At 39.1% G+C, this 12,639-nt stretch overlaps 1 protein-coding gene across 2 annotated transcripts in view; it reads right to left on the reverse strand.

Annotated features, from left to right (window-relative positions):
- Positions 1 to 12,639, reverse strand: part of ARHGEF33 (Rho guanine nucleotide exchange factor 33) — a 78,507-nt gene that overhangs the window by 35,126 nt on the left and 30,742 nt on the right. For both annotated transcript variants that reach the window (XM_049870298.1, XM_049870299.1), the window contains exon 7: positions 11,946 to 12,170. In XM_049870298.1, the coding sequence (XP_049726255.1) occupies positions 11,946 to 12,170 (225 nt within the window). The remainder of the gene's footprint in view (positions 1 to 11,945; positions 12,171 to 12,639) is intronic.

Consider the following 12,639-nt stretch of genomic DNA (forward strand, 5'->3'; position numbering starts at 1 on the left):
ACAGAAAGCGCTCCCCTGGAGCTGACACCCTGAATTTGGACTTCTAGCCTCCTAGACTGTGAGAGAATACATTTCTCTTTGTTAAAGCCATCTATTTATGGTATTTCTATTACAGCAGCACTAGATAACTAAGACAGTGACTATTATTCAAATTTACACACCAACCACTAAAGCCAAAGATGAAGATTTTTACCAACTTCTGCAGTCTGAAATGGATCAAACATGCAATCAAGACACATCAATAATTGCTGGTGATTGGAATTCAAAAGCTGGAAACAAAGAAGGATCAGTAATTGGAAAATATGACCTTGGTGATAGAAATGACGTCAGAGATCAAATGATAGAATTTTGCAAGACCAATGATTTCTTCATTGCAAAGACGTAAACTGCAACTTTTTTTTTTCAACAACATAAACTGTGGCTATACACTTGGACCTTGCCGGATGGAATACACAGGAATCAAATCAACTATATGTGTGGAAAGAGACAAACAAAAAGTTCAATATCATCAGTCAGAACAAGGCCAGGGTCTGACTGCGGAACAGACCATCAACTGCTCATATGGGAGTACAAGTTGAAGCTGAAGAAAATGAAAACAAGACTCTGAGAGCCAAAATACGACCTTGAGTATATTGTTGTTGTTGTTACGTGCTGTCGAGTCAGTTTCAACTCACAGTGACTGTCTTAGTCATCTAGTGCTGCCATAACAGAAATGCCACAAGTGGATGGCTTTAACAAAGAGAAATTTATTTTCTCACAGTCTAATAGGTCAAATTCAGGGCGTCAGCTACAGGGGAAGGCTTTCTCTCTCTGTAGGCTCTGGAGGAAGGTCCTTGTCCTCAATCTTCCCCTGGTCAAGATGCTTCTCAGGCGCAGGGACCCCATTTCCAAAGGATAGGCTCTAGTCTTGGTGCTGCTTTCTTGGTGATATGAGGTCCCCAACTCTCTGCTTCCTTCCCTTTCCTTTTATTTCTTGAGAGATAAAAGCTGGTGCAGGCCATACCCTTTTATATTGGCTCAGGGATGTGTCCTGGTAAGGGTATTACAATCCCAACCTAACCCTCTTTAACATAAAATTAGAATCACAAAATGGAGGACAACCACACAATACTGGGAATCATGGCCTAACCAAGTTGATACATATTTTTTGAGGGACACAGTTCAATCCATGACGGTGACCCTATGTGTGACAGAACAAAACCCTGCCCGGTCCTCACCATCCTCACAAGCGTTGTTATACTTGATCCCATTGTTCCAGCCACTGTGTCAATTCATCTCGTTGAGGATTTTCCTTTTTTTCGCTGACCCATTACTTTACCAAGCATGATGTCCTTCTGCAAGAACTAGTCTCTCCTGATAACATCTCCAAAGTATGTATGTGAGGCGAAGTCTCGCCATCCTTGCTTCTAAGGAGCTTTCTGGCTGTACATCTTCCAAGGAAAGATTTGCTTGTTCTTCTGGCAGTACATGGTATATTTGGTATTTTTGCCAACATCATAATTCAAAGGCGTCAATTCTTCTTTGGTCTTCCTTATTCATTGTCCAGCTTTCACATGTATAAAAAGCGATTAAAAACACCATGGCTTGGGTCAAGCACGCCTTAGTCCTTAAAGTGACATCTTTGCTTTTCAACACTTTAAAGAGGTCTTTTGCAGCAGATTTACCCAATGCAATGCATCATTTGATTTCTTGACTGCTGCTCCCATGGATGTTGATTGTGGATCCAAGTAAAATGAAATCCTTGACTATTTCAATATTTTCCGTGTATCACGATGTTGCTTATTGGCCCAGCTGTGAAGGTTTTTGTTTTCTTTATGTTGAGGTATAATCCATACTGAAGGCTCTAGTCTTTGATCTTCATCAGTAAGTGCTTCAGGTTCTCTTCACTTTCAGCAAGCAAGGTTGTGTCCTCTGCATAGTGAAGATAGTTAATAAGTCTTCCACCTATCCTTATACCCTGTTCCTCTTCATACAGTCTAGCTTCTCAGATTATTTGCTCATCATACAGATTGAATAGGTATGATGAAAAGAAACAACCCTGAAACACAACTTTCTTGACTGTAAACCATGTAGCATCCCCTTGTCTGTTCGAACGACTGCCTCTTTGTGTACAGGTTCTACATGAGCACAATTAAGTGTTCTGGAATTCCCATTCTTCCCAGTGTTATTCATAATTTGTTATAATCCACACAGCCAACAAAACATAGATGTTTCATCTGACTCCAGCAATGATTTCCTTTTTTCCACGTCCTCTTTTGAATCCAGCTTGAATTTCTGGCAGTTCCCAGTTGAAGTACCACTTTTAAATAATCTTCAGCAGAATTTTACTTGCATGTGGTATTAATGGTATTGTTTGATAATTTCCACATTCTGTTGGATCACCTTTCTTTGGAATGGGAACAAATATGGATCTCTTCCAGTCAGTTGGCCAGGGAGCTGTCTTCCAAATTTCTTGGCATAGAAGAGTGAGCATCTCCAGTGCTGCATCCGTTTGTTGAAACATCTCAACTGGTATTCCATCAATTCCTGGAGCTCTGTTTTACCCAAAGCTTTCAGTGCAGCTTGGACTTCTTCCTTCAGTACCATGAGTTCTTGATCATATGCTATCTCCTGAAATGGCTGAACATTGACCAGTTCTTTTTAGTACAGTGACTCTGTGTATTCCTTCCATCTTCCTTTGATGCTTCCTACGTCATTTAATATTTTCCCTGCAGCATCCTTCAATATTGCAACTCGAGGCTTGAATTTTTTTTTTTCAGTTATTTCAGCTTGAGAAATGTCAAGAGTGTTCTTCCCTTTTGGTTTTCTAACCTTAGGTCGTTGCACATTTCATTATAATATTTTCCTTTGTCTTCTCAAGCTGCTTTTTGAAATCTTCTGTCCAGCTCCTTTGCTTCATGATTTCTTCCTTTTGCTTTAGCTACTGTATGTTCAAGAGCAAGTTTCAGAGTCTCTTCTGACATCCATTTTGGTCTTTTCTTTCTTTCCTGTCTTTTTAATGAACTTTTGCTTTCATCACGTATAATGTCCTTGATGTCATTCCACAATTCTTCTGATCTTTGGTCATTAGTGTTCAATGCATCAAATCTATTCTTGAGATGGTCTCTAAATCAGGTGAGGTATACTCAATGTTGTACTTTGGCTCCTGTGGATTTGTTCTAATTTTCTTCAGCTTCAACTTGAATTTGCAAATCAGCAATTGATGGTGTGTTCCTGTAGGCCCCTAGCCTTGTTCTGACTGCTGATATTAAGGTTTTCCACCATCTCTTTCCACAGATGTAGTCAAATTTGATTCCTGTGTATTCCATCTGGCGAGATGACGTGTGTAGTAGCTGTTTACATTGTTGAAAAAAAGGTATTTGCAGTAAAGAAGACATTGGTCTTGCAAAATTCTATTATGCCATCTCCATTGTCATTTCTGTCACCAAGGCCATATTTTCCAACTATCAACCCTTCTTCTTTGTTTTCAACTTTTGCATTTCAATTGCCAGTAATTATCAATGTGTCTTGATTGCATGTTTGATGCATTTCAGACTGCAGGAGTCGGTAAAACTCTTCAATTTCTTCATCTTTGGCCTTAGTGGTTGGCGTGTAAATTTGAATAATAGTTGTATTAACTGGTCTTACTTGTAGGCATATGGATATTATCCTATCACTGACAGTGCTGTACTTCAGGATAGACCTTGAAATGTTCTTTTTGACAATGAATGAGACTCCATTCCTCTTCAATTTGTCACTCTTGGCATAGTAGATCATATGATTACCTGATTCAAAATGGCCGATACCAGTCCATTTCAGCTCACTAATGCCTAGGATATTGATCTTTATGCATTCCATTTCATTTTTGACAACTTCCAATTTTCCTAGATTCACACTTCATACATTCCATGTCCCTATTATTAGTGGATACTTGCTATTTCTTCTCATTTTGGGTCGTGTCACATCAGCAAATGAAGGTTCCCAAAGCTTGACTCCATCCACATCATTAAGGTCAACTCTACTTTGTGGAGGCAGCTCTTCCCCAGTCATCTTTTGAGTGCCTCCCAACCTGAGGGGCTCATCTTCCAGCACTACATCAGACAATGTTCTGCTGCTATTTATAAGGTTTTCACTGGCTAATTTTTTCAGAAGTATATGGCCAGGTCCTTCGTCCTAGTCTGTCTTGATCTAGAAGCTCCATGGAAAACCAGTGGTGATGCTCTTGGTTTTTGAAATACTGGTGGCAAACTTCCAGTGACATAGTAACATGTGAGCCACCACAGTAGGACAAACTGATAGACATGTGGTGGACATTAAGCATACCCTACCTGAATTTAGAGATCATCTCAAGAATAGATTCGACACACTGAACACAAATGACCAAAGACCAGACAAGTTGTGGGCTGACACCAAGAACACCACACATGAAGAAAACAAAAGATCATTAAAAAGTAAGTAAGAAAGAAAAGATCATAATGGATGTCAGAAGAGACTCTGAAATTTGCTCTTGAATATAGAGTAGCTAAAGCAAAATGAAGAAATAATGAAGTAAAAGAGCCTGAACAGAAGATTTAAAAAGGCAGCTTGAGAAGACAAAGTAAATTATTATAATGAAATATGTAAATACCTAAGGTTAGAAAACCAAAAGGGAAGAACACACTCTGTATTTCTCAAGTTAAAAGCATTGAAGAAAAGATTCAAGCCTCAAGTTGCAATATTGAAAGATTCTACAAGGAAAATGTTGAACAATGCAGGAAGCACCAAAAGAAGACAGAAGGAATAGACAGCCACTGTACCAAAAAAAATTAGTCAATGTTCATTTATTTCAGGTGGTAGCATATGATCAAGACCTGATAGTAGTGAAAGAAGAAGTCCAACCTGTTGAAGGCCTGGGGAAAAAACAAGGCTCCAGGAATGGAAAGAATACCAATTGAGATGTTTCAACAAATGGATACAGCACTGGAGGTGCTCACTCGTCTATGCCAAGAAATTTGGAAGACAGCTCCTGGGCCAAACAACTGGAAGAGATCCATATATGTACCCACCCAATAGAATGTGGAAATTATCAAACAATATCATTAATATCACACACACAAGTAAAGTTTTGCTGAAGATCATTCAAAAGTGGTTGCAGCAGTGCATCAACAGGGAACTGCCAGAAAGTCAAGCCAGATTCGGAAGAGAACATGGAATGAGGGAAATCCTTGCTGGTGTCAGATGGATCTTGGCTGAAAGCAGAGAATACCAGGAAGATGTTTACCTATGTTTTATTGACTATACAAATGGGTGGGTTATAACAAATTATGGATACCATTGCAAAGAATAGGAATTCCAGGACATTTAATTGTGGTCATGCAAAACCTGTACATAGACGAGAGGCAGTCATTCGAACAGAACAAGGTGATACTGTGTGGTTTAAAATCAGGAAGGGTGTGGATCAGGCTTGTATCTTTTTATCATACTTATTCAATCTGTATACTGAGCAAATAATCAGAGAAGCTGTACTGTATGAAGAAGTATGGGGCATTAGGATTGGAGGAAGACTCATGAACAATCTGCAATGTGTAGATGACACAACCCTGCTTGCTGAAAGTGAAAAGGACCTGAAGCACTTACTGATGAAGATCAAAGATGATATAGCCTTTAGTATGGGTTGCACCTCAACATAAAGAAAACAAAAATTCTCACAACTGGACCAATAAGCAACATCATGATAAATGGAAAAAAGATTAAGGTTGTCAAGGATTTCGTTTTACTTGGATCCACAATCAACATCCATTGAAGCAGCAGTCAAGAAACCAAACAATGTATTACATTGGTAAATCTGCTGCAAAAGGCCTCTTTAAAGTGTTGAAAAGCAAAGATGTCACTTTGAGAACTGAGATGCGCCTGATCTAAGCCATGGTGTTTTCAATCGCCTCATATGCATGTGAAAGTTGGACAATGAATAAGGAAGACTGAAGAACTGATGCCTTTGAATTATGGTGTTGGCAAAGAATATCAAATGAACTATGGACTGCCAGAAGAATGAAAAAATCTTTCTTGGAAGAAGTACAGCCAGAATGCTCCTTAGAAGCAAGGATGACAAGACTTCGTCTCACATACCTTGGAGATGTTATCACGAGGGACCTTTCCCTGGAGAGGGACATCATGCTTGGTAAAGTAGAAGGTCAGTGAAAGAGAGGAAGACTCTCAATGAGATGGATTGGCACAGCAGCTGCAACGATGAGCTCAAGTATAGCAACAACCTTGGGAATAGTACAGGACCGGGCAGTGTTTTGTCCCATTGTATGTAGGGTTGCTATGAGTCGGAACTAACTCGATGGCACGTAACAACAACAACAGCATAGGCCTGTGTGGATATGCATTTGTGTGTGCTGCATATATATCCACATATATAATAAATCACATATGAGGCACTGTTACGGAAGTTTCTTAGACATATTCAGATGACTTGCAGAATTGGTTTACCGAGTTAAAAGGCTTCGGCCCATAGTCTCAGGTGACAACTTAGTCAATTGGCATATCATAGTTCACAAAAATAATGTTCTACATCCCAGTTCAACGAGTATCATCTGGGATCTTAAAAGTTGGTGAGCGGCCATCTGAGATACAACTATCGGTCTCTGCTCTTGTGGAGCAAAACAGACTGAAGGAAATCAATGGCCGAAGTAAGAAACTAGTCATGGGACTGATAGCCCACATGAAACGCAGCCTCTTCTAATCTAAGACCAGAGAACTAGATGATGCAGACCATTCTACTATGACAAGATAGAAGGTCCTAAATAGAATGGGAGAAAAATGTAGAATAAAACTCAAATTCCTAAAAAAAAGGGCCAGACCTACTGGACCAATAGAGGCTAGAGGAACCCCCTAGACTAGTGCCCTAAGATGCCTTCTGAACTGGAATTGAAGCTATTATTGTAGGTCACCTTTCAGCCAAATAATAGGTTGGCTTATAAAATAAACAATATCACCCATGAGTAATGTGCTCCCTTAAACAGTTACCTATATGAGACCAAACAGTCAACATTTACCCAAATGCAAAGATGAGAAGGCAAGGAGGAGAAAGAAAGCTAGATCAATGAAAACAGAATGGAAATAATGAGAATGCTGACACATTATAAAAATTGCAACCAATAGCAAGGAACAGTTTGTATAAAAATTGTTAAAGGGGAACCAATTTTTTTAATTGTACTTTAGATGAAGGTTTACAGAACTAGTTTCTCATTAAACAGTTAGTATACATTGGTTAACAACCCCATGACACGTCAACACTCCCTTCTCAACCTTCGGTTCCCTATTACCAGCTTTTCTGTCCCCACCTGCCTTTTAGCATTGCCCCTGGGCTGCTGTGCCCATTTAGTCTCATTTTGTCTTATGGGCCTGTCTAATCTTTGAATGAAGGGTGAACCTCAGGAGTGACTTCATTACTGAGCTATAAGTGTGTCCAGGGGCCATACTCTCGGGGTTTCTCCAGTCTCTGTCAGACCAGTAAGTCTGGTCTTTTTTTGTGACTTAGAATTTTATTACACATTTTTCTCCAGCTCTGTCCCTCTATGAGGAATCATCTAGCTGTACTGGACTCAGTCTGGTGGAGGCCATGGTAGCTATGGTTCATTAGTCCTTTGGACTAATCTTTCCCTTGTGTCTTTAGTTTTCTTCATTCTCCCTTGCTCCCGAAGAGGTGAGACTGGTGGAGTATCTTAGATGGCTACTCACAGGCTTTTAATACCCCAGATGCTACTCACCAAAGTAGAATGTAGAACAGTTTCTTTATAAACTATGTTATGCCAATTGAGCAAGATGAAAGGGGAACCTAATTTGCTGTGTAAACTTTCACCTAAAACACAATAAATTATTATTTAAAAAAAAAAAAAGAGAAAAGCCAATCTCAAAGGCTATATACTGTATGATTCCATTTATGTAACATTTCTGGAATAAGAAAAATATACAGAGAACAGATTAGTGGTTGCCAGAGGTTAAGGTTGGGAGTGGGAGTGAGTGTGGCCATAAAAGGTCAACAGAAGGGAGTCAGAGATCCTGGACCTTCATGGTGTCAATGTCAATATCCTAGCTGTGCTGTTGGGCTGGGTAAAGGGTGCATGGGATCTCTCTGCATTATTTCTTACAACTGTGTGTGAATCTACAATTCTCTCAAAATAAAAAGTTGAAATAAAGAAGGAGGAGGAGGAGAAGAGGAAAAGGAGAAGAAACAGTGAAGAATAATAGAAGAAAAAACGTAGCAGTTAAGAAAACCAGCCCAGGAGATCCAACATCAAATTGCTAGAAATTTCAGAGAAAATGGATGAGAAGATATTATCAAATTAATAACAGGAAGAAAAAATCTCAGGACATGTATTTCAGAGAAAAGGGCCTATTGAGTTCTCAGCATAATTAATGAAAACGACTTTCATATCACTGTGAGACAGCCACATCACTGTGAAACTTAAGTACACCAGGGATATAAAGAAGATCTTAAAAGTTACCACAGAGAAAAGTCAAATAACATACACAAACTTTGGGATTAGAATAATATTGGACCTCCTAATGGCAGCACTGGAAGCTGGAATATGACAGAACCATTACTTTAAAATTATAAGGGAAAATGACTTTATATTCAGCCAAATTATCAATCAAGTATGTACAACTGGAAGACCAAGTATGTGCTCCATCAAAATAAGGGAATAAACCAAGAAAGGACACATAGGATTAAAAAACCAGGAATCTAACATAAGAGAGAGGTGAAGAGAATCCCTTGGACGAGTGAGAAGTCCAAGGATGACAGCACTTACAATGGGCCAGAGTGGAGAAGGATGACGGAGATCACTAGGGCAAAAAAAATGTAAATAATATTTTTTCTGTTGCTTTGCTGAGAAAATTAAAGACCTATATAGAGAGATATCCCATGTTCTTGGATTGGAAGACTCAATATTTTCAAGATGTCATTTGTCTGCTAATTGAAATAAAAAAGAATATAGAGTCCAGAATTAGGCCTACCCATATGTGATCACTGTACTTTTCTCATGCAATTCAGTGGAGAAAGGAAGGTAATTTCAATAAATGGTACTGAAAAAACTGAATAGCCATATGTGAAAAAAGTGAACCTGGACCCCTACTTCACACCATACATCAAAATTAATTCACGATTGATCATGAACCTAAATGTTAAAGTTAAAACTATAAAGATCTTTGAAGAAAATGTACGAGTATATCTTCACAACCTTGGGGTAGGAAAAAAATTATTGAAATGATACCAAAGTCACAAGCTATTTTAAAAAATAAAAAAGAAATTAATCGATAGACCAGACCTCACCTATGGGAGAAAGATATGGCAGTTTGCTCCTGTAAAGATTTACAGCTTGCCCTATGGGGTCGCTATGAGCGAGACCGACTAGACGGCAGTTTTTGGTTGGACTTCACCAAAATTTAAAAGTTCTGTTCATCACAAGACTATTCAGAAAGTGAAAAGTCAAGTAGCAGACCGAAATAAAATATCCAGAATATATTAAGAAATCTACAAATTAGCAATAAAAAGACAAACAACTTAATTTTTAAAATTGGGCAAAGAATTTAAATAAGCACTTCACAAAAGAAGATACACAAATGTCCAATAAGTGTATGAAAAAGTACTTAATATCATTTGCCATAGGAAGTGCAAATTAGATCCACAATATGATACCACTACACACCCATGAGAATGGTTAGAATTAAAAAGACTGATCATACTAAGTGTTGGAAGTGAAGCAACTGGAACTCCTGTACATTACCAGTGGGGGTAAAAAGTGGCCCAGAGATAAACTGAATGCTTCAAAGGTCAGCGAAGCAAGGGCGGGGGTTTGGGGACTATGGCTTAAGGGGACTTCTAAGTCAATTGGCAAAATAATACTATTATGAAAATATTCTGCATCCTACTTTGAAATGTGGCATCTGGGGTCTTAAATGCTAACAAGCGGCCATCTAAGATGCATCAATTGGTCTCAACCCACCTGGATCAAAGGAGAATGAAGAACACCACGGTCACACGACAACTATGAGCCCAAGAGACAGAAAGGGCCACATGAGCCAGAGACTTACATCATCCTGAGACCAGAAGAACTAGATGGTGTCCGGCCACAACTGATGACTGCCCTGACAGGGAGCACAACAGAGAACCCCTGAGGGAGCAGGAGATCAGTGGGATGCAGACCCCAAATTCTCATAAAAAGACCAGACTTAATGGTCTGACTGAGACTAGAGGAATCCCGGCGGTCATGGTCCCCAAACCTTCTGTTGGCCCAGGACAGGAACCATTCCCAAAGACAACTCATCAGACATGGAAGGGACTGGACAATGGGTTGGAGAGAGATGTTGATGAAGAGTGAGCTACTTGTATCAGGTGGACACTTGAGACTGTGTTGGCATCTCCTGTCTGGAGGGGAGATGGGAGGGTAGAGAGGGTTAGAAACTGGCAAAATTGTTATGAAAGGAGAGACTGGAAGGGCTGACTCATTAGGGGGAGAGTAAGTGGGAGTATGGAGTAAGGTGTATATAAGCTTATACGTGACAGACTGACTTGATTTGTAAACGTTCACTTAAAGCTCAATAAAAATTATTAAAAAAAAAAAGTGGCCCAGACGCTTTGGAAAATTGTTTGATGTTTTCTCTTAAAGTCAAACTCATTCCTATCCTGTATCTCGGTGATTCCACTCATACGTATATACCCAAGAGAAATGGGAAATATGTAAAAAAAAAAAACTTGTATGAGAATGTTCATTTCAGTTGTATTCATTATAGCCTCAAACTGGAAACAATTCAAATGTCCAATAACAGGAGAATGAATAAACAAGCTGTGGTAAATTCATTCAGTGGGATATTACTAATTAATAAAAAGGGATGAACTCCTGAATGAATTAAATGCAATGATATAGAAGGATATTAAAAACACTAAGTTGAGAGAAAGAAGCCAGTTACAGAAGAGTACATACTGTATCATTCCATTTATAGGAAGTTCAAGAACAGACAAAACTAATTTATGCTATAGAAGTCAGAATAGTGATTCTCTGAGTAGATATTGACTGGAAAGGTGCATGAGGGAACTTTCTGGTATAAAATAAATCTTGTATATCTTGACCTGGGTAGTGGTCACAAGGGGGCATACATATGTAAAAAGAGAATGAGTTTAAGTTATGCTTTGTGCATTTTACTCTACTTAAATTAACCCTCAATAAAGTGCTGTTAACAAAATAGCAGCAAAAACAATTTTTTTTAAACATGGAAGCAAGTATCAGAAGAACCTATTAAAATGTTCTAAGTGGTGGCTAGTGTTCTTCATAATAAAGTATTTAGTACTATTTAATTTTGCATATATTTGGTAGTAAAAATAAAAATTAATTTAAAAAAATTACTTCCCCCAAAATAGTTGAAGGGAAATGCCATTCATCAGCTGATACACAGTAAACGTTCAATAGCAATTTATGATAGGAATGAAAAGAAGAAGGGAAGGGACAGCAGGAGGCACCCTGTTGGTGTGTTTGATATTTTGGTAGTTGGTCAAGTTGACTCTGATTCATGGCAACCCCGTGTACAACAGAATAACATGTTGCCCAGTCTTGCACCATCTTCATGATCATTGGCTATTGGTGGTAGGCTACTGATAAAAGATGCAAATATTGAAGATTCTAGATCACTGATTAAATGGCTCACAGAATGGTGCCTCTTCTCGATTGGTTTTATGCCTTTTTCCCCCCAAAGCATTCCATTATTCAATGTCATGAATACCCAGAATCAAGGTGGTAGTCCCAACTAGCCAGATGACTTCAGGTGTGCCCCCTTCATCTCTATAGGCTCTAGTTTCTTTATCCAAAAAGGAAATCAGAGACTAGGTGGTCTCATACTTCCATTGAGTCTCTAAATTGCCAGGATTCTAGAGCCTTGGTACATCTTGTCCTTTAAAATTTCAGCCTGCATTACCCTTTGGGACTTACCAGCTAAAGAAGTTTCACATAAAACGTTTTCCAAGGAGGTGTGTCTGCCCTGGCCAACTTCCTTGAGTTTATCTGGGTGGTCTTTTGTGACATATTCTTCGCCCCATTCTTTGCTATCCTTAGGCTGCCTCCACACACCGGAGGGAAGATGACCCTTGGATTGAATATCAGCCGAGAGGCAAGGCTTGAGGTTTTCTTCCACTTCTGGAGTTGTTGGGTTCAGTCCTGAAAAATAACAGTCACTATCAAGATCTGAGTTTTGAGGGAAAAAATTGTTACTAAATCTTAACTATTATGCCCCTGTTTGGGTACAAGTAACCATTGAGGATTAATAATAGTAGCCTTTCCCAAATATACCAATTAAATATTAACAGTTTCCACAAGTAGGATATATACATGGCATCTATATGCTCTTTTGGGGGCAGTGGTGGTTTCAGTGCTAGAATTCTCTCCTTGCATGTGAAAAACCTGGGTTCGATTCCCAGTCAGTGCACATCATGTACAAGCACCACCCATCTGTCAGTGGAGACTTTGCTGAACAGGTTTCAGTGGAGCTTCCAGACTAAGGTGGACTAGGAAGAAAGACCTGGCAATCTACTTCCAAAAATGAGCCAATAAAAAAGCCTATGGATCACAATAGTCCGATCCCATTGTGCTTGGTGTCCATGAGTTGGGGCCCACTTAACTCGATGGC

This window comes from Elephas maximus, chromosome 26 (genome assembly GCF_024166365.1).
Source record: "Elephas maximus indicus isolate mEleMax1 chromosome 26, mEleMax1 primary haplotype, whole genome shotgun sequence".
Classification (NCBI taxonomy): Eukaryota; Metazoa; Chordata; class Mammalia; order Proboscidea; family Elephantidae; genus Elephas; species Elephas maximus.